The 22506-nt window shown below is 41.9% G+C and overlaps 1 protein-coding gene across 1 annotated transcript in view; it reads right to left on the reverse strand.

The window, feature by feature from the left end:
- Positions 1-4: 4 nt before the first annotated feature.
- LOC148423146 (1-phosphatidylinositol 3-phosphate 5-kinase-like) overlaps positions 5-22506 on the reverse strand; it is a 31064-nt gene continuing 8562 nt past the window's right edge. Inside the window, exons 5-43 of the mRNA XM_088415192.1 lie at positions 21084-21255; positions 20575-20782; positions 17877-17903; positions 17605-17694; positions 17272-17425; positions 17030-17187; positions 16732-16843; positions 16516-16663; positions 16268-16432; positions 16100-16159; positions 15883-16012; positions 15607-15787; positions 15432-15506; positions 14856-14963; positions 14642-14782; positions 14165-14291; positions 13244-14076; positions 11670-12083; positions 11492-11592; positions 11344-11415; positions 10128-10299; positions 9884-10062; positions 9690-9803; positions 8354-8462; positions 8131-8285; positions 7966-8062; positions 7814-7871; positions 7619-7753; positions 7423-7543; positions 6586-6681; positions 6420-6500; positions 4577-4662; positions 4447-4506; positions 4177-4353; positions 2515-2618; positions 2328-2456; positions 1313-1574; positions 1158-1232; positions 5-393 (exon numbers count right to left, since the gene is read on the reverse strand). Of these exons, the coding sequence (XP_088271318.1) occupies positions 278-393; positions 1158-1232; positions 1313-1574; positions 2328-2456; positions 2515-2618; positions 4177-4353; positions 4447-4506; positions 4577-4662; positions 6420-6500; positions 6586-6681; positions 7423-7543; positions 7619-7753; positions 7814-7871; positions 7966-8062; positions 8131-8285; positions 8354-8462; positions 9690-9803; positions 9884-10062; positions 10128-10299; positions 11344-11415; positions 11492-11592; positions 11670-12083; positions 13244-14076; positions 14165-14291; positions 14642-14782; positions 14856-14963; positions 15432-15506; positions 15607-15787; positions 15883-16012; positions 16100-16159; positions 16268-16432; positions 16516-16663; positions 16732-16843; positions 17030-17187; positions 17272-17425; positions 17605-17694; positions 17877-17903; positions 20575-20782; positions 21084-21255 (5802 nt within the window). The 3' untranslated portion in view covers positions 5-277. The remainder of the gene's footprint in view (positions 394-1157; positions 1233-1312; positions 1575-2327; positions 2457-2514; positions 2619-4176; positions 4354-4446; positions 4507-4576; positions 4663-6419; positions 6501-6585; positions 6682-7422; positions 7544-7618; positions 7754-7813; positions 7872-7965; positions 8063-8130; positions 8286-8353; positions 8463-9689; positions 9804-9883; positions 10063-10127; positions 10300-11343; positions 11416-11491; positions 11593-11669; positions 12084-13243; positions 14077-14164; positions 14292-14641; positions 14783-14855; positions 14964-15431; positions 15507-15606; positions 15788-15882; positions 16013-16099; positions 16160-16267; positions 16433-16515; positions 16664-16731; positions 16844-17029; positions 17188-17271; positions 17426-17604; positions 17695-17876; positions 17904-20574; positions 20783-21083; positions 21256-22506) is intronic.

Consider the following 22506-nt stretch of genomic DNA (forward strand, 5'->3'; position numbering starts at 1 on the left):
ACCATTTAAAGGTCAATGTTAATGTTTTAATAGTTATATAATCTCTGTACATATTCAAACTTTAAATTACAGTAGCAAACTATAATGACAACGGCATCAAGGGTCCACATAATAAAATAATAGCTGGATCTCCATTTAAAAAATTTGCCGGAATATCGCTCGTGCTGTATGGAATGGTGAGATGCTTGTCTGTCGGTGAATAAAACGTTAAAAAATGTTCCAGGTGCCGCATGAAATGTTGGACCTGGTTTCCTAGCATGCCAGGGGTGTGCCCCGCTCAGCAGTTGACACCCAATCCAGTCCAGTGGTCGGGCACCATGAGGAAATACTTGTCCATGGCCTCGCAGAAGCGGGCACGGTAAAGTTCCGGTGACACCACTGTGGGCATCTTTCCTGTAGACAAACAAAAAAGCGTGTTTTTTTTTCGTGTGTGAAAATAAGTCTGGCAATGCCATCTAATGTAAGTCAAAAGCTTTGATCAAAACTATGTAAGAAACACATGTATCTCTTCAAGCAACACACCTGACTCAAATCAGCATCGTGATCGTGATTCCGCAAAGCATGCTCATGAGCCAATCATTTGAATCGGGTGTGTTAGTTGAAGCGACACAATGAAAACAGGCTGGATCGTGGCTCTTGAGGACCGAACTTGGCCATCCCTGAGCTAGCTCGTCAGCCAGCCATCCATCCAGCTAGCTAGCTAGCCTGCCTGCCAACTAGCCATCCAACAAGCTAGCCAGCCAGCCAGCCAGCCATGTAGCTAGCTATCCAGCCAGTCATCCATTAGCTAACCAGCCAGGCAGCCAGCCAACCAACTAACTAACAAGCTAGCTAGCCAGCCACCCAACTGGCTACTAGCTGGCCATCCAACTAGCTAGTTGGCGGGCCTGCCATCTTTTAGCTAACCAGCCAGCCAAGCAACCAACTAGCTAGCTAGCCTGCCTGCCAACTAGCCATCCAACGAGATAGCCAGCCAGCTATGTAGTTAGCTATCCAGCCAGTCATCCATTAGCTAAACAGCCAGGCAGCCAGCCAGCCAAGCAACTAACTAACAAGCTAGCTAGCCAGCCATCCAACTAGCTAGTTGGCGGGCCTGCCATGTAGCTAGCTTATCCAGCCAGCCATCTTTTAGCTAACCAGCCAGCCAAGCAACCAACCTTGACCTCCCAGAATTCCAGTGGATTTGACGACCATCTCCAGCCTTTTATCCCAAGTGAAAGTCCTGATGTAATCTGTAAAAACGTTTGATGAGACCGGGCCCCCTTGGAAAAAAAATAAAATGCTCAAGCGCCAGTTTTGACTTCTTCTTTACCAATGATCCCGACCACCAGCTGATCGGTGGCGTCGTCGCGTCCCACCAGCAGAGAGTAGTCGATGATGAGGTGGCTGGACAGGAAGTAGGCGTCGCTGTGAATGGCGGCGCGCAGCACCGACTTGCAGTGCGAGCGGATGTACAGCGGGTTGTCGTAGATGAGCTTGAGCAGGTTCTCGTCCAGCAGCACCACCTCGCAGCTCTCCTTGCCCGAGTCCGTCTTCACGTTGCGGTTTCGCAACGACCCCTTCAGGTCAAACACCTTTTGCAGAACAATACATTTTATTTGAAGCGAATATTTGAACCTGTCTTTAATTTACTGTACCTTAAAACTCAACTAAGGGGATATTTATTTGAGATAGCCAATGCTTCTTTTATTGCTAGCAATGTTATTTATTTATATTTTTCAAAGCACAATTTTTTGAATGAACATTTTTGAGGATTTGCTGCTGACCTAATTACTTCAAGGACCACCCACATAAAAGATTCAAGGTTGCTTACAATGATTAATTTTGTGAACCGGTGGACGCTGCTCTCAAGTGAAACCACATTCTTCCTCACTACAAAATGCTATAACACCAGTGGCCACGGGTGGCGCCAAAACACAAAGATCACAAGTGAATCTGTTAAAGCAGTGGTCCCCAACCTTTTGGGGGGGGACCTTCTCACTATTTATGTAATATCAACAGCGGCCAGAGGTGGCGCCAAAAAACAGGTGGTGCAGCCCACGCGGCCCGGTACCAGTTGATCCACGGACCGGACCGGGGGTTGGGGACCACTGTGTTAAAGGATAAAATAAATCAGTCCCAAAACATCGTTATTTCAGGTGCGGGCCATGCAAACTGGTACCAGTTGATCCACGGATCGGTACTGGACTGGCGGTTGTGGAACTCTGTTTTACAGTAGCGGTCAGGGGTTTGAAACCACCTTCAAACTCAAAAGTTATTCCAGGCCATACAGCATCCACATGGTAAAGCTGACCGAGAAACTAAAACTACATTTCCCAGCTCCTCACCTGAGCCATTTTGCGTCCATAAAAAAGGTTTTCCATCACAAGCAGGTCCAGTTTCTTCTCAGTGTTGTTCTGAGAGTTCTTGTACCCGATGCGGTAAACACCCAGGATTTTCGCCAGAGCAGTTGGCCTCTGAGACACAAATGTATTTATCAGTCCGGAGCATTCATGGATATTTTGTTATACAGACTTTTTGCTGAACAGCTCCGGTGATGTAGGTAAAGTAGTGGGGAGCAAAATCCAGGAATGACTGGACTTCAAGTCTGGGCATCTGCTTTAGGATGAAGCGGTCATCTGAAATAGAGATGATGTTCTAGTTTTACTTTCTGCTACGTTTCATATAGGTTTCATAAATGAAGCGTTAAGTGGGCTCATTTCAAAATCTACCACTTGTGTTGGGATTGTTAATATTGCTGAAATTAAAATAAACATCCTAAACAAATCCAAAACCAGTCATTACAAATTACATGGAAATTAACACTGCAATTTTTTACTTACAAAAAAAACTTAAGATTGCATCATCTTTCTCACATCCAATGAAATAGGAGTACAATGTAAATCGTAAAAAAAAAAAAAACTGTACAATGATTTGCATTCTTTTGGAGAAGATATTTAAGATATATAAGCTATAAGATATATAAGCATTTTAAGATTGCATCATTTTTCTCCAAACTCAAATCCAAAGAAATAGGTGTTAACTGTAATGTAAATATAAACAGCGCACTGCAATTTGCATTCTTTTTCAGAAGGTATCCAATTGAATCCACTAACACAAAAGATTGAATGTTTTAAGTGGTACTTTTTTTGTTGTTGTAAATAAGATCATTTGGAAATTGATGGCAAAATTACATGTTAGAAAAGACTGAGAAAGTTTGGGAATGTTCCTCATATAACTGTTAGAAATATTCCAGTTGAAAAAAGAAATTGAGAGCAAGTGGGTGGCATGATTGGATATAAAAGGAGCCTTGCTGGGTTGCACAGTGTTTGTTTCATCATGTAAAAAAACATAATCAAAAGGTTCAGAGAACCTGGAAAAATCAGTGCAAGAAAACAGTAATTGATGTCATTCAATGCTAATAGTTTTATACAAACCTGTGCCACAAAGTTACTAAGCTAAGAAAAAGCAGAGACTGTCCATATAAAAGCTGTGATGACCTGATGTTCATACAACCTTTAGTTTGCTATGCAATGCTGCCCCATCTTTGCTAAAATAACAGATGGATTTATTTGAAACTGTTGTTGCATCAAACTTGTGTTTCTTTCTACAAGTGGTTTGGTTTTTGAGTATGTTTAATATATGTAAATTTTAATATTTTGCTCTATGTTGATTAATCAAAAACTAAATATGGATTTTTGACCTTGTGTAATCAGTAATCAATATTTCAGCCTCTCGTGACTAAATGTTCTATTTCTGTAGTCCTTTATGCAAACACTTGTTAAATTAAAATTAAACATTTCCAAACATTCGCTGATTATTTTCAAACAAAAACACGAACCGAATCTAAAGTCTCGTTTCCGATGACGTTATGTCGTCTGTCTATTTGACAAAATCCCAGTTTCCATCAAGAAATCTAGCCGACTCGCTAGAAAAACAGCCACTATTAACTCCAAAAAGAAAAACTGGCTGATGTCCACAAACAGCCACAAATCATGCACCAGGTTTAATAATCTTTCCACACTCTCAATTGTTTATGTACTGTCGCAGTTAACATGTCATCAATTGTGAGGTGGGGATACCGTAGTTGGAAACAGCTTTAGTGTACTTGTTATTGCGCTGTCGATTTGAAAAACAGTCTCATTTCTGCATTGTTAAATCGCCCCCCCCAAAAATGGACGGATTTAGCGGTCCAACCTTCAGTGGCATAGAAAACAGCTCCGGATTTTCCGCCACGTGCATGCCAGTTGACACAGTGGGACAACGAGCGGACAAAATCCTCCTCAGCACTCTCCAGGATCTCTTCGCGCATCCTGTGGAACTCGTCGGCATAGTAGATGCGACAGTAGAACTTGGCGTTGGCGTCTGAGAATTCTTAAGATGGAGTGGGAAATACATCAGGTTTAAATCGCTACATCGCAACAAGTTGGAATAAAAAGAGGTTAAAAAAAAAAAGAGCAAACTTACGCAGCTCGATGTGCGGATTCTGTGACTGCTTCTTTTGTTTATCTGCCACATCAGCGTCCTCTGCAGGTGGTGCAAAGACAACATCAGCAAGTGGCTGAGCAGGAACGCACGCGCAGTTATCAACACTCACTGGGCGGATCGGCTTCTGTACTGCCGCGGCTCTGCACTGATGACTCGCCGAGCCTGGCCGGGCTGCCCTTGGCCCTGCTCTCGCCGCTAATACACACTTAAGTTAGGAAGTTGACGTACACTTCCTTCTCTGAGGCTAGGTTCACATTGCAGGGCTTAATGCTCAATTCCTTTGCAGTGGGCCCCCGGTTTACGAACCCCGTTTTACGTATTTTTCAACTTACGACGTGGACCGCGGCGTTTTTTTGTCCCCCTCTTACGAACAAACCTTTCATCTTACGAACCATCTAACATGCCGGTCAGTGTGTCCGCACTATTTTTTTCGCTTTGCTGCGTCAACAAAAACAACTTTTCTCGCATGTCACGGAAATGCCGATATGCTATTGGTCGATTAAGGTCACAGTCACCGTCTCAGTCACTGTCTCAGTCACGAAGATGCCGATATGCTAATGGTCGATTAAGGTCACAGTCACGGGGATGCGGATATGCTATTGGCCGGCGTCACGTCAATCACGGAAATGCCGTTATGCTACTGGCCTAACGCCCTCATCTAGCCTGATGGCACGAGCTGGTCGGTGTGTTGTGAAGACTTTGCAAACTTTATCTGTTAGACATGGCTTCTAAAATTGCAAGTGGCGGTAAAGGAAGAAGTAAGAGGATGATGACAATAGAAACGATGCAGGAGATAATAAAAAAATACGAAGGAGGCGCACGCATAGTTAACCTTGCTAGTGAGTATGGCCGTAACCGATCTGCAATCTTCTAAGGGCAAGACTTTCCTTCCCAGGGGACGGACCTCGGTCAACAACGAAATGGAGAAGCTTCTTCTATTATGGATTAAAGAGAAGGAAATCACCGGTGATATGTTCTTGTTTAAGAAAAGTTCTCGGTAAAGAAAAAAAAAAATTCTGCGGGTTGGTCTCTGCTCCCCTCCGCCTCCACCAGCTCAAGTTATGTCGCCCCAAAGGTAAATGTCATTTTTCCTTTGTATATTTATGTTATTTAATTTAACTGTACAGTATATTATGTTATTAATTTTTAATGTGTATAAAGTCGTGATGTTTTTACCTAAGGTTTTAGCACGCGTTGCATGCATTCACTAATTAACATAGGTTTGGATTGCCCGTCATACGAGCAATTCGAGTTACGAGCGTAGCCGCTGAACAGATTAAGTTCGTAACACGGGGCCCCACTGTATTTTTTTTTGTGTGAAATCCAATTCTTTGTGAGGTCGTTCACATTCCTATATAAACGCAACCTGTTTGAACGCTCAATGGCCCAAAAGTGTCCCGCATGCGTATTGAAGACATTGTGATGTAAAAGACAGTGGCTCGCGTACTGTGTTTACAAAAATGGCTGTCATAGTGGGGACAGAATATTCAATCTGTTAAATTTAAGGAGTGAATGAAGGAGTGCAATGGTGAGGTTTTTTTATCATGGTGTTTTTTTCAAGCGGAAGCTATGTCCCAAGAGCGAGGGAGACAAAATACAGTACACCTCGCTCTCCCTTCATTGTGTTGTCATCACCTCGTTCGCTATTGTTTTGGTTTTTCAAATATGCTTCCGCATTTTTGAGTGCATTGTGACATTTGTCGCTTGTTTATTAGGTGCGAGTCGGACGAACGCAACCTGGCCGGATACATATCGGATTTAGTACCGCATACCCAAGTGGCCTGGGTCAAAAAATAATTGTTAAGTGTCTTTCACACTGCCATCAAATATTAAAGGTCGGATAGGGGCAAAAAAAAAAATCGAAATTGGGTCATTTCAGGCAGTAGTGTGAACCTAGCCTAACTGGATCACTATTAATGGCTTTTCACACAATAACAGCAGACAGGACAAACCTGTTGGCCTGTGATGCCTCGTCCGCTCCTGTGTTGGACACCTTTGACAAATCATCCAGTGCGGTTTTATACTCCTTGCAGCTGTGGATAAAAACAACACCCATTTTTTTAAATACAAGTTTAAAAAAAAAAAAAAAAAGATGTAGGTATAGGTAAGAGCGGTCACCTGAGCGCAAAGGCAATAATGGAGCTGGGCTCCTTCTCACACACAGCAATGGGCACCCGTTCATGTTCGTACATCAGGTAATGCTTGTCTGGGTCACTGCGAGACAAGTTGTGATGTCAAACCACTATTTTTTTTTTTTTTATACAACCGACACATCAAATACACTGAGCACTTCAATTTGCCATTTTATTGTTTGGTTTATTATTAGTATTAAAGTTCTGGTTAAATTGTGTGTGACATTTACGAGAAATGCCAGATCTATTCTGGGATTTAAAAAGTAAACTGTAGCAATAAAAGTGTCAATTATGACCGTAAAATAAAAAGTATCGGAATTTGGCTCAGGACAACTAAATGCAAATATACTGTACTTTAAAACATAAGCTTTTATTTTCTATGTTCATACAATGGAATACAAATATTATAAAAATAAAAGCTCAAATAAACGCTTATTTTATTACCAGAACAATTTGTCTATAATATCATATTCATTCTATTCAGCACCTCAGATGCAAGCCACAATAATCTTACCTTGACTTTTCATGCATTCAAACACACGAATGTAGGAAATTGCAATCAAAAAATGTGGTTGCATTACAAAGTGGCTGAGTTGGTGCATATTACATCAACATTAAAATCTTCAACTATATAACAAAACACATACACGTTCATCAGCAGTAAGGATGCACCAAATTTTCTGCCCCCCAAAATGTTCATCAAAAAATGGCAAAAAAGGCCAAAAGAGAATTCGAGTAAACAGCATACCCAACATAAAAATGTAGAAATGTTCCAAATTAAATAACTTGTTTTGTGATTCAAAGTGGTGACCGCAATACTCACAAAGGGAAGGGAATAGAGTTGTAGCTGTTTCCTGGCAGAAAATTTGCCAGAATAGCCTTCATGGTGGACTTCTCCTTCACCTGACTGTCAGTGGAACCCAGCAAGTGTCCGTCAAACACATCTGATGCCCCCGGACAATACACAATAATTAACACAAGGCGATCTGAAAATCCGCAGTTGTTTTTACTGCCGATACCTTCTGTGATGCTGACAGAGTCCGGCTCCGTGAAGGAGGGGCCCGGCGTGTTCGGCTCGGCTCCTGGTTCCCCCGGTGACAGCAACGCGGTGGAGGAGGCGGATGCAGAAGGTAGCGTGTTGAGGTGACGGTCCTCTGTCCAAAAAGACAACTTCATCAGTTTTGCTTTACAGAACAGGATTTCCCAATGCTTACCTTTGTCGCCATTTTGCACCACCGGCGAGGGGTTACGTGGTGAGGATTCCAGGGTGCTCTGTCATGAAAACAAAACAAACAAACAAACAAAAAAAAAAACAAGGGTCAAGTCATGCGAGAATTTTGCCGGTACCTGAACGCACCACACCAACCTTGCTGTCATCAGCGGTGGTCTGTCGGTGGCGGCCTGGGCTTGGAGGGACCGATAAACGCTTGCGACCTTTCTCATGCTGGAATAACTCTTGCAGCCTGAGGTGACGACGAGAGGAGGAAATCAGTGACATGCGGTCAAACTCAGTGACGGCCGTGACCAGGACCTGCTGTTCCAAGACTGCAGCATCTCGCAGAGGCTTTGCTTCTTCACCACCAGAGACTCCAGCACTGTCTGGAGCTGCTGCGGAGAATCCAAACCGCAGGCCTGAAGTCGCACTTGGAGCTTGTCGATCCAGCTGCGCAGCTCGCCCTCCTCCATCTGCGTCCAATGTCAAAATTAAAAAGCAGCAGGAAGAGGAAATATACGTGCGGGAAGGAAGGCGCTACATCTTTCTGGGCAAATAGGTCCTCCATCTTCTCCTCTCGCGTCTTACTGAAAGTCTCAGTCTTCAGGGAGGTGAGGCGGTCATCAATGGCCAAGTAGACCTGCGTTACTCTGAGATCAGAAACACAAGAGACTCAATAATCTGCATTTTTTTTTTTTTGAGAGTAATTTGGGATTTTGTGAAAACATTTGCATTTCGTACATAACAATAAGCCCCACCCAAAAAAAATATCTGAACCATAGTAAAAAAAACAAAACAACAGATAAACCCCAGCGGAAAAACTCAGAACCATAATAATTTTGGTTTTGATTATCAAAGGTGTTCCAGTCTTCTTGGGGACATTTCAAGTCCTCTTATCGACTGAAATATGAATGGTCATAAGAAGAAACTGGTACCATTGTAATGTTAATGATCTCTTCCTATTTTTCCCAAATCGCGTAATGGGAGTTCACTCAACCAGAAAAAGTGTTTGACGTCTGTGAATTTTGGTTTGATATGTGCCGTGTGACCAATGACGCACAAATGTAATGCCGTTGGAACTTCCAAGGCAAAATTTGAGATTGAATGCTTTCAAATATGTCAGCTGTATTTTTATATCCTTAATATATTGTAGTTAATAGTTAAAGATATTCAATGTAAAAATGTGACCAAGATTTTGGTATTTGTATATTTTCTTTCTTCAGAACGTTTCAAGTAGAGCTGCATCTAATAAACTTACTTGATTTTTTGGATTTAAAACTAATGCTTTATATTTCCATGCCTATATCTGAAAACATCCCATATCTTCAAATGGTCATAAATGAATTCTTATTCCATAAATGGTTTGGTCCAAAACATGTCAGAAGATAGCCAAAAATGTTGATTATTGTTTTACAAAGTAAGAGCAAAATGGTTTATTTTTATTTGACACAAAGATAATCAGATGGCTTCCATGGAGGGCTACAGTATTGGATGCTATTTACTGTTAAGATGAAATTTCAAGCATTAAAAAGATCTTTAAGTATTAGATAAGATCAGAAATGATTCATTTGACAATGCAGTTTGCATTGTTTAGCAATGTGTTTAACTTTGTTAACTGTGTGAATTGAAGTCAAATATTCAAATCCGAAGATGATTTGTGCTATTTTTAGTAAACATCCCTAAGTTTGTACAAGTGCAAAAATAGGTTCACCAGTAACCAATGTTAATACAGTAATTAAACGCACAGTCAGATACTTGTTTGATAGACCTCATTTTGAGAGATGTGTCGACAACTGACGGCTTTGGCGGCATCATAGAATGAAGTTGAAAATGATGTCAGCTTGTCATAGTGGAAGACATCCGCAAACATGCCTTACTTTTGAGAGAAGTCTTTCAGGTCCTGCTGTAGGCTGACTTTGGAAGGCCCCAGATTCCTGATGAAAATTTTGGGACGGGGAAGACAAATCTCCAACAGCCTCACAGAGGTGTAGCTAAAAGGAAGATAAAAGTGGACAATTCAGTGCGTTAAGCCGTTGATGCATGGCGTAAACTTGGATCAATTGAGGGCTACCTAAAGGAGGCCACCATTTGGTTATAGGAGAAGTACTGGTGGTAGTCTTTGTGGATGGAGTGTCCGCAGGGTTCTGCGTTGGCCCGCCTGGTGTACTGGTGGCCGTAGAAGTGCAGTTCCAGGTATTTGGCAAACGACATTGACCACGAGTCATTGGACAGCGGCACCACCGGGGTCACCTAAAAACGGGGGCAAAATTAGGACACGCAAAGCGGGGTTGACATAAAACATTATTTTTAGCGACCTGTTTGCAGATGCGGCACCAGGAGTAGTTAAGAATGGTGTGCTGGTATCCGGGAACCGGGGAGTCCAGCTCCTTCAGCACAATCTGCACACAGCCGTTACCGTGCACAAAACGCCGGATATGATGCACCATGGGGGTCTCACAGAATATGCTGGGACACTGGTAAGATGACCTGGAGTGAAGCAAAAGCCCAAATGTTGTTGGATAAGGAGGTGTTACCTTTCTCGACAGCTCTTTTTTATTCATTTTTTAAAAATTAAAAATGGCCTAAATTTTACACATTGTCTAACAGTGCATCAGAGCGTGATGAGTGAAAAAAAAAAGCTAAATATCTAAGCTGCCAAAAGTGAAGCGCAAAGTAGCGCTGTAACACAATGTAAGAAATCCCTCGTTTCTCATGGTTAATGGGGACCCAAAATCCCCCCACAAGAAGAAAAAGCCACAAAGTAGGACCCCCCTGTAGTTTTTGTGAATGTGTGCATTTGTACCAGAAATTTTTAAATGAGAAAAAAGTATTTATACTCTACATAAATGAGACAAAGATTACTGCACGACACATACATACTTAAATCTTTAATTATTAAACTTTGTACAGTAACTGCACTTATCCCTTCCTGTTTCCATCCCTTGGCCGCAGTTAACACGGGGGGGGGGGCATATATATATATATATATATATATATATATATATATATATATATATATATATATATATATATGTGTGTGTGTGTGTGTGTGTGTGGCTCATCAAATGTTAGTGTTAACTTTTTTTATGTGTATGAATTAATAGCACAATGTGGATTCTGTCATTTTATGTCAGACCGCCGACTTTGTTTGGGCGGGGGAGAAATTTCGATTGGTTTGCCTTCTTGAACGTGAATTGGCTCAGACAGCCAAAGAGTTTACGTCACATCGAGAGCAAGGTCCCACAGCTGGTTGAAATTGCCTTGTGTGAGCCAAGTGTTTCACAACTTCTCTAAAAAAAAACATTGCGAAATGATGCGTCCCATGGTAAAAATTATGCGGCGCGGACGAAGGGCCTCATGCAAAATGGAACAGTGTTCAAGTGTTAAAAAAAATTGAACAGATGCCGGTTAATGTAGTTTTATTTGAAAAAGTTGCAGAGAGGCTTATAGGAAAAATAGTAACATTTGCATAGTTTTTTATTTGATGTTTTAATTTTTTATACACGATTTAAAAAATTACAATTGTTTTACCTGAAACAGTATCTCTCCAGGAACACACCAAGTGAGAGGTCATTCTTTCCGTAGAACTCCATGGTAACAATCCTGTTGACAAATTTGATGACTACTTAACTCATAAAACACAAGTTGTCATGGTCAGGATCCAGTCAAAATATTTTACCAGGGGCTGACGCATGGGTTTGGAGCATTGCTGGACTGAGCTGAGGAGCTGCTGAAGAGCACGCACAGTCGCTGATGATTGACAGGTGTTAAGCAGTCCATCTGAGGATGAAGCCGTTAAAAATGTAATAAGCAAGATAACACAAAATCTGAGAAACTCCAAAAACATTGATCATCACCTTAGGGGCCAAGCTCATGTCGCTCTGCCTGCTTGGTTTTTCATCTTCACTATCAGCCTTCACCGGCCCCTTAATGGGTGGCGACGATGTCTCCTCTGTCCTGCTATGGCCGTTCACCAGAGCGACGGAGCTGGTAACATTGAAGGGGTCAATGGCTTCCCTCTGCCGAATTCGCCCTCCCTTTGCTCTGTACTCTGCCAGCATAATGGCGAGGTCCTGGCTGCTGCTCAGCTGCTCAATGATACGGGTGCTTGTGAAGCTGTGGCACGGCAGAATGTCGATGGGCTTCAAAGGAGCCACGCCATTGGTCTGAGTGGCAACCAGCGAGGAAGATACAGAGTCTTTAAGTAGCTGCCGCTTTCGGCGTCCATCCAATTCTTTGAAGTCCTTGTTTAGGAGTGGGGACAGGTACACCTAAAATATTGTGGAATGCACATGTGAGGATGGCATTTCCAAAAATTCACGGCAGGTGCGTTTCCATTTTTCTTACTGTAAAATGTCAATTTTTTCCAAAATTATACACTTTTCACAGAAAAATTCTCCATCCATTCCCAATGAGGCCTGACTTCCCTCACTAGTTACTTACCATACATTTCAATGGCAAGTGTAACATTACACCATTTATATAGAAGTTGTTCAAATGTGAAATTCATAGGATTCAAATCATGCGGATGACATTTGGAATGGTTTAACACACACAAATTTTGCAAATTCCCCCCCAAATTACAATTTTTTTAACCCCCAAACCCCTAACATGTACTATTTATGCAGTTCTCAAATGGGGATATGAGTATCGCGAGATTACGTGAAGACACTTCAGTGGAGGTTTCTGCAGGTATTAGCTAATTTACTGGTTTTCAATGCCCTGACAGGAATAGCATATTTTTCTTTTCAAATTAAGAACAAATTAATTGGAACATGAAGCAGTGCGACACATTTGCAAATCTATGCCAGAAATAAAACAGATAATGTGACCCTCAATAACTTCAGAGTTGCTGGTTAAAATATGTCCAGAGATACCACCACAAATCTAGTTCCAAAGTTGAATTAATCAGACATGGATGGGACAGCTTTTTTAAGTTTTTTTTTTCCCATCCAAAAATGCTTTGCAAATATTTCACAGGTGGTATGTTGGGTGAAAAAAGGTCATGAACAACTGTTTTCATCATTCACTACTCCCTCAACATTTCTTGACTGATTCAAACTACTCCAACTTTACCAGGTTCAGATCATTGATGCCATCTTGCTAAAATCCCGCCCTAAACCTCCAAAAAAGAAAAAACTTTCCACATATATTGACGGATTAATACCATATAACTTGAACATAGTATTTAGCTATTTCAGGTTCATTCCATGTCATTCAAAGTCATTGCACATTATTCCACATGCTTCAATGACTTTTTAATTTTGCCTTTCTGCCATCAGATGCCAATTTTTTGATAAAATGCAATCTCTAGTTTTAGTGGTGATACATAAATGATCATCACCACTGCAATAGACATTTCTGGTGGTAAATATATCAAAAAAGTTGTGTTTTTATGAAATATGATGTGATGCATGGAGAATTTGGGTACCTTTTCAGGGAAGTAATCCCTGCTGGGGCAGTGCATGCCAGCAGCCGTGAGGAGAAACGGTTCTCGAAATGTAATGAAGGGTGAGATGCACAAGATAATGTCCTTAAGCTCCTGCTTGAATGCAGCAGAGATGGATTTCAAGCGGTCATCAGTCGATGTCACCTGCTCTGCCACAAACAAGCCCGTGTCATCCTGCAGGGGGTCTCGGAACAACCTGGGTGTCGATACTTCTGATCCCTTATCGTCTATGCGCTGCACCTCTTCCTTAACCTGGTTTCCTTCCTCCGGTGTGTCGTCGTCAGAGGTCCTGCCGAATGTGTTCGTTGTTAGCTGCTGATCTTCCTCCAGAAGAAATGGTGGGGACAATGACAGAGGAGCAGCAGAAGTGATGGAGAACGGGGAGGAGGTCAGAGTCTCTTTGACTACAGCTTCCTCACTTTGGACTGAAGAAGCAGATGACCTTGGGTGGCCCTGGATGAGTTCCATTCCAGGGGGCAATGTATCATCCTCTGAAAGCCCAAATGTATCATCATCAGAGGTTCTCAGAGCTGTTTCATGGCTCTCGTCGTCAGTCTGTTCGGCATTCACTTCACCCTTGGGTGACACGCTATCCAGCAGGCAAGGGAAGGAGGCGCTCTGGGCCAAGCTGGGTGGCATGGCAAACTCATCCATGAGAAAGGAGATCTCCAGCTGAGAGTGATAGGCCACATACACCATCATCATGATGATCTCCTTCACGCGGGCCAACTCGTACTCGGAGGCACCACGCAGCTTGATAGAGCAACCTAGGTGGGCAGCGCAGCCTTCGAAGAACATCAGCGTCTTGACGTCATCTATGATCAAGCACACACGGACCAATGTCTCATGCTGGCTTAACTAGGGACATTTATGTGCTTTGAGGAAAGGAGCGAAAACACTCACCGTTGGACAGGGTGAAGGGCTGCATGAAGAATTTGTGGCAGGTGCCCAGTCTAGGCTTGGTAAGGAGCTGATCCATGGACATCACAAGGTCACCTTGGGTCATTCGACTCACTCGGTCCAACACTTGCTACATTGAAAAAGTACACATGATTGTGGTTTGCTGTGTATACATTTTACCTTGACATGTCGGCAACATTTTTGGTACCTGCTAAATAAATCAAGAACAATAATCAAAATATATTATCAAAAAATAATCACAATAGTGTAAGAAACTAACCAATGAGAATCAAATATTTTATTTGAATTGTGGTTCGTGAGCAGTATTAACAAAAAAAAAAAAGAAGAAAGATCATGAAACAAGTCAGAATAAAAATGACAGTTTAACATTTTGTTGCACAATTTGAGTCAATTACTGCAATCAAATAATTTTGATTTGATTTGACACGCCTCCCTCGCACACACAATCACCTAACTTACCGGTTTGACGTTGATCACCAAAGTGATCCCATGCTCCAGCAGCATGTCCTGCGCAATACGAGACACAGTCTTCTCCACCAGCACCAGGTTTGGCCGAACATCCACGATGCGCTGAACGTAATTTTTTAAAAACTCCCGCTCCTGATACAAACAAAATACTTTGGTGGATCTGGACAAACTATGGCAAATTATTGCAGCAATCAAAAATACTGGCCTGCAGCACAATGGGCTCGATGCATGTAAACTTGGTTTCTTCCCTGTAAAGGTATTCGATGGAGCACTTGAGCAGCAGAATTTTGGGGTTCTTGATGTAAGAATTCATCTAGATAAACATGTTATAAAGGTCAATCATTTATAGTATCTCTTGTATCACCTTAGTAATAATCAGATTGAAAACAGCAACAATTTCAATCTTTTCATTTACAAAAATACATTTTTCAAATTGAAAGTGTGACAAATGCACTAAAATTTTGTGATTTGGTTGCACATTTGGTCCACAGTCAGGAAATCGGCAATGATGTTGATCATTATTTTCCAAAAGTAAAGGAGATGTTTGAAAATGTCTTATTCAGATTCAAAACAATGATAATAAATCTGAGGACTAAAGATATCTGAAAATATTTCCCGTCGAAGGGAAGAAATTCTGTGCATTTGGACAACTGTAGGTATCTAAATAACTCTAAATGAACAATCGATCAAAAACATTTGTTGATTAATTTTATACTTGATTAGTTGCCATTAATCATTGCACCTCAAAATGAGATTTTATATCAAAACAAACCTGACCTACCTTTTTGTGGGCGATGTTCTTAGTACATACAAAGCCGTTTACCACAGTAGAATCAAACTTTCTTCCTCCAGGAATCTAAGCACATGCATATATTACTTAGGATTTAATTAAATTTGACTCTTGGGCACACTCAAACGTACAAAATGTCCTAAATTGCCCCCACATGCGCCTTCACCTTTTTAATGTGGACTAACTGTCTGATGTCCATGTCATCATCACAGTTGCGGACATCCGGCCGTACCGTCTGAACAACCTGGCGGACAACAGGCACGATGATGTCCCGCCAGGACAGAGAAAGTCCCTCGCCGTACAGCAGTTGCTGCAGCAGTGCCATCATGTGACTGTGATTAGCAGAGCTGAGAAAGAGGGGTATGTTTTGTTTTCATGTATATCGTTGTATCAGCTTTTCCTTCATTGTCCGGGTGGATTTCCGTAGTGCATTTCTACTCACAGCAGCCTCTCCATGGCCTTCTTCTCACCGTTCTCCTCTCGGAGTTGGTCCAAGGAGCTATGGTGCCAACCCAGAGGTGTGAACAACATCTCTTTAGCTTTCTCCTCCACACGCCGGTTGAACAAGGACTCTACAGGAAATATTGAATCATATGGGAAATGCTTGGGTTTTGTGGTTAATTTAGACTAGTACAAGTTTGTATGTTGAAGAATTCGACCTTTGATGAAGGCATCACTGATCACAATGTTCTGTCCTCCTTCTGACATCAGAAATTCAGCTGAGGTTCAAAAAAAACTTGTAAGTGGTGTGTACAACATTCATGCATCATGGTGTTAGTAAATGTATATAAAGTGAGCAGACCTCTCACACGGCAGTTTGAGCATACCTTTCTGTTCCGCAGTGGGAGGCACCTGTGGATACTTCGACTGCTTCTTAATGTGGAAGTTGACGTTGTTGTGCTCCATGTTGAGGCTAATTGAGGCGGCAGAATCGCTGTCCACCACGGACTGAGAGCTGCTTACAGATGTCCGCTTGCTGAGGTTGGCAGAGCCTGGACAAAAAAACAAAATCACAAGAGCTGAAAAAGGGTTAAAATTAATTGCCCATTAACCCTCAGAATAGGTGGCAACACACTTGATATGTTGTAATCTGACTCATCTGCAGGCTGCTCTGTGTCACTGTCATCAAACTTGATGTCCTTAAACCAGGACGGCTCAGAATGCCCTTCTACGGAGTTGACACTGTCGCTATCTGGAGACGGTGTTTCCGAGAACTCTGTGCTCTGCGAACCAGATTGGCAACATTAGCAAGATGCTCCAATTGAGAAAAACATTAAAAAGTTAGACTCACTTGCAGGGGGCGGTAAAGGGCGTACTCATCTCTGAACAGCTGGTCGTTGTGCGTGATGCAGTCCAACCAGCGGCCGTCAACCAAGGCCTGGCCAATGGCGATTGCCTGCGCCCTGAAGGGGGGGAGAGGAATCACAGAAAGGTGTGAGGTTTTTAACATTATTGAACCAGGAAACATCTAAAATGCATTTGACTACATAAATGTCATGATCTACATCTTTTTATACCTCAGATGTTGATGTACATTTTATCCCAAATAGTAAAAGTAGTGTAACTTGACGTTTCAATTAACTTGGTACCTGTTGGAGATGGTGCCGTTCCTCAGCAGCCAATTCACTAGCTCCTTTCCCACAATACAGTTTGGGTAGGTCCTCAGCCAGTACCTGTGGTCCTGGAATTCCATCCCTGTGTTGTTGTGGCAGATTTTCTTCCACAAGTCTTTTAGTTGCGACGAATCCTGTAAAACAAACAAGACCTTAATGTATCAACAGGATATGCACCCAGTGAGGAAATCTTTCAACAGTCAGGAGATGCTAGCAACCAGAAGGGTCTTCCTCTCCTCCTCGCTGTGGTCCAGCTTGGTGATACTCTTGGCGCCAGACAAGGCTCGCGTGGTGGGTGGGCTGACTGAGCTGTCGTATGATGGTACCATGGACCCAGAGCGGTCCAGAGACAAGTTGGAGACACTGGCAGACCTGGTAGAAGACCATCAATACAGCAATACAGTATGTTTATTTTAATATGTAGTTTGTGCTTGTTTGAGCACTCATATTTTTCAGTAGGATACTCAAATTCTAAAATAGCTGTTCCCCTTAATTAACTCCCATTTTAAACCACAACTGTTCAATTATAGGTCGGCAGACCAATGACCCACCTCTTCCTTGTGGGAGATTTGCCCATATCTTCTTGTAGCGTAGCCAGTCTGGAAGGGTGAACGCTTTTCTGTGGTTCTTGATGGATCATGCTGTTAAACACACAAAGAAGCACACCCATAAACAATATAAAGTACTTTATTTTCTTCTTTTTTTAATTTTTTACTTCCCCCCACCAAGTCCTAATGGCCATTTAGCATGAGCATGGACAACAATGTTCCCCACTAAGGAGAGGACGGGCTGAAATGTAATTCAGAAAACAGTTGAAACTCACGTTTTTTTCATCCCAATGGGAGTTTTTCTAGGCAGAAGAGGAGAGACAGGAGCGTTAGAGAGATAGGGATAGTTATAAAATAATCAGGTAGCTTTTTTTAGAGTAGTTTGACAGAAGACAGGAAAAAAAGCAGATGGGGAAAAAAAGCAGCAAGTAAGCGAACCAAGTACAGCCTGTATGGTGACAGAAAATGTACACATTGTTAGATTAGGAAAACGTAATGTAGCTGCAAGGGACTACAAGCCAGTGTCTTTTTGTATCAGTCCCAAGCCCAGATAAATACAGAGGGTTGTAAAATTTTTGCCAAATCAAATATGCAAATCTAACTTCTCCCATACAGGATCAGACGAGGTCCAGGTTAACAACGACTGCCATTAGTGCTTCACCTACAGGGTGCCCGTGAAAATTCGGCTACTGTTGGTGGAAGCAGAGGAAGTTGTGTCCAAGGGATAGAAGAGGTGGAAGCAGAGGAGGAAGGTGTGTCCGTTGTAAGGGATAGAAGACGAACAAGAGCCTTGAGTAGAAACCGTAAATGTTGAAAATATGACAGGAAAATGTAAAAACTTGGTTGACATGCAGTAACTGAAGGTAGGTATACAGTGTATACAGGAAACCAGAAGGAAAAACAATAAGGCTATAGAGTTGTTCTATTTTGATGTAGATGGGAAGAAATTGGAGTAGAATTATCTTGGAGGAGGGGTTTGTTAGGAATATCCTGGAGATTAAAACAACAACCAACAGTATGTTTTAATTCTACACGTAGGTCGAGTTATCATTAAATTATATTACATGGGTGGTGACCCTTCTCCGGAGGCTGACATGTTTTATAGCTATGGACAACGGTAAATGCTACTCGTAAGTCGAGTTATCATTAAATTATATTACATGGGTGGTGTCCCTTCTCCCGAGGCTGACATGTTTTATAGCTATGAACAATGGTAAATGCAGCAACTTCTGCTGTCCGTAATACATCTATATATAACACATTGTCCCTTTAAGTTGTAGGAGAAGGAGAATTTCTGGTTGGACCTTGATGAAGAGATGTAGAACATCCCTAGAAATAATTTATTGGTGCTGACCGCAATGGGCATGTTGTGCAGGAAACTGAAGGGAATTAAGAGGTGATGATCAGGTTTGGTATTCAAGAGAGGAACTTCGATGAAAGTGGTGCCCGACAGCATATGGCGGTGGTGTGTGGAATGATTGATGGTCAAGAAAATTAAGAAGCCAAGACAGAGGAGAGGACAACATGGCGGAAGCTAAAAAAGGAAAAGTTGTTCGGCCTTTAGGAAGAATGTTGTATGGCCTTTAAGAAGGAGTTGAATCAGACAATCCTTCCCCAGATTTGTACCTCAAGACAATCCTGTCTTGCAGGTCTAAAAAGACAATTCTTTCGACTTGATGCTTGGTATTTGTGCTCTGACATGCACGTTCAATTGTTGGATCTTAGATAGAAAGGTTTATGCTTTTACAAGTCATATCCAAACAACTGAATTTACCTCAGGTGGACTCCAAATAAACTGTACAAATATTTCATGGACAATCAGTGGAAAAAGAATGCATCTGATCTGGCAGAGTGAATTTTTGACTTATACATTTTGTTGTGAAGTTAAGAATTCATGCTGTTTAACTTCCTTGCAACTCTTGTATCATATTGATAATTAAGGGTATCCAACCCATTGAAACTTGATGGATGAAAGCGTTATTAGCTTTAGGTTTTGAGTCAAATGGTAAATTGACTTTAATTTATACAGCACTTTTCTACCTTTGGTAATGAAGTGCTTTACACGAACTAGTACCATATTTTTCGGACTATTAGCTTCGACTTTTTCCTCTTGTTTTGAGCCCTGCAGCTTATAGTCCAATGCGGCTTATCTGTGTCTATTAAAGAGAGGATGTTGCTGTTGGCAAGAACAAAAAAATAAAAGAACTAAAGAAAATTATAAACTTCATAAACCATCTTTTTGCATAAAGATCTAATGTTACCGGCGGCTGAATATTCCAGTGCGGCTTATCTGTGACAAAAATCATTTTTTTGCTCATATTTAACTGCTGCGGCTTATATACCAGTGTGCAGTAATTTATCTACTGATGATGCAGCATCAGGAGAATATGGGGGTTCAGCATCTTGCACAAGGACTCTTCGACATGGTCACAATGGTAGGGGATTGAACTCAACGGCCTCTCAGCAGGGAGACGACCACTATATCCCTGAGCCATGTCGCCCTTGCATGTACCACAAAGGGTGGAAAAGATCCTTTTTGTTCAGTTTGAAGTGTGGACGACGTCATACTGCTCAGTACGTCATCCTCACATGCGGCAGTTGTGTGCATGCCTCCGACTTCATCCCTCCCATGTGGGGCCTGCATGCGTCCGCTGTGCCTGCGTGGGCCCTCTACGGGTACTCAGTTTCCAGCCACATTTAAAAAAACATGCGTAGTATGACTTGATTTAAATTATTGTCTTGGATCAGGTCACTTTCAATGTAGTACATTGAGTTAAATTCCCAATGTAAACCGTGACTATTATTTGCAACACTGGTTTTGAAGAGAATGTATTCAATATGACAGTAAAATTGGTACTGCTTTGAAATCCATAATTGAATCTAAATTCAAAAAGAATCTAAACTAATCAGACCCTTGTGAATCAAACATGGGGAAATATGAATGATGCTCAGCCCTGTTCGTAATGGTTTCACCTCTGCCATGTAAGATCTTCCTCCAGGAAGATATTTCTGCTCGCCTTGCGTCCGCCCACGGGCGTCCGCGGCTCGCTGGATTCCAAGACACACATAGAGCATGAAGAGTCAGACAAGACGTTCAGGTCCTCGCCGATGGAGCCCGACTCAGCAGAGTAGGCGTAGTTGAGAGCTATTTTTCGACAGTACGTACAGGCTCGCAAGTCTCCTGGGAAGTGGGACAGTAAGATGTCTGATGTTATGCTTGAGTACTTGAACAACCCTCATCCTGTCTATAAGTTTAAAATCTGTTGTTTTCTTCTTTATCAGATGGTAGTAAGACTTAAAAACATAAAAATCTTAAAATTTCTAAGAGGTTCTAACCTGACATGTAAGACACTCTGAAGAAGGCGATAGAAAAAACGCAGAAACATGTCAGGTTTTAAGTCGTACTACTGATAAAGAAGAAAACAACAACGGGGTTATGTTTGAGTATTATGGTCTTTTCCTTCATCTGTCGCGTTGCATACCTGTGTAGCCCATGAACTTTCCGGGGATCTCCTGGTTGCAGCAGCGGCTGCAAAATATTTGTCCGCACAGCCTGCAGTGGTGGCGCCGCCGAAATGTGGTAAACTTCTCGTTACAATCGTAGCACACCTTACACTGGCTGTCGGGCATCCAGTATTGCTTCAGATCACTGTCCTGTAAGGGTGACAACAATCGTGACACATTGTCAATCCTGGATTTACGATAAACATCAGTGACATTCAACGCTATGGATTATAATGTGAAATACATACAGTATTAGTATTTTATTGAAATTTTATCAAAACACACCCACTTCTGGAAAAAACTTCTGTTGACTTCAAAGTCTTGAATAACCTACCCATCTCACGTCAGGAATGGAAAATGAACAACAACAAAAAACTCAATACTCAATACTCATTCAAGGCCAGCTCAGTTACAACTGATTTTTGAATTATTTACGGGCTGTGAATGAGAAACTACTTCACTACCACACAAGTGAAAATGTCAAAAGTCAATGGCTGTCAATGGAAATTAATGAGTTATGTTTTGTCTTTTGAATGGTCTGTAGGATGAGACTATTTACCCACAGTACAGTACATAGTACTGGAGTCATGGCCAAAGGTTTTGACAATGACAACTATTCTTTTTCACAAAGTCTGCTGCTTCAGTGTTTTAAGGTATTTTTGTCAGATGTTTCTATGATGTAATGAAATACAATTAGAAGCATTTCATAAGTATCAAAAGCTTTTAATGAGAATTACACAGAATTCATTCACTAAGTCAATATTTGCAGTGCTGCCCCTTCTTTTTCAAGACCTCTGCAATTCTTCCTGGCATGCTGTTAACTTCTGCACCAAATCCTGACTGATGGCAGTTCATTCTTGCATAACCAATGCTTGGAGTTTGTCAGAATTTGTGGGTTTTTGATTGTCCACCCGCCTCTAGAGGATTGATTGATTGACATTGGACCTTTAGGAGAAGTTGGCTCTCTGTGGACGCTCTGGTACCATTCTTTATTCATCGCTGTGTTCTTCAGCAAGACTGTGAGCGAGCCCACTCCCTTGACCGAAAACAAGCCCACAGATGAATGGTCTCGGGATGCTTCACTGTTGGCATGAGACATGACCGATGGTAACGCTCACCTTGTCTTCTCCAAAGAAGCCTTCATCCGGATGCACCAAAAATTCGGATGGGGGATTCATCAGAGAAAATTACTTTATACCAGTTCCCAGTAGTCTAGTCTTTGTACCTTCTGCACAATATCAGTCTGTCCCTGATGTTTTTACTGCAGAGAAGTGGCTTCTTTGCAGCAGTCATTGACATCAGGCCTTCCTCCAAGAGTCTTCGCCTCACTATGCGTGTAGATACACTCACCCCTGGCTGCTACCATTCCTAAGCAAGCTCAGTCGTGGTGGTCCGATCCCG

The sequence above is a fragment of the Hippichthys cyanospilos genome, chromosome 5 (assembly GCF_059441005.1).
Source record: "Hippichthys cyanospilos isolate Australia breed blue-spotted pipefish chromosome 5, RoL_Hcya_1.0, whole genome shotgun sequence".
NCBI lineage: Eukaryota > Metazoa > Chordata > Actinopteri > Syngnathiformes > Syngnathidae > Hippichthys > Hippichthys cyanospilos.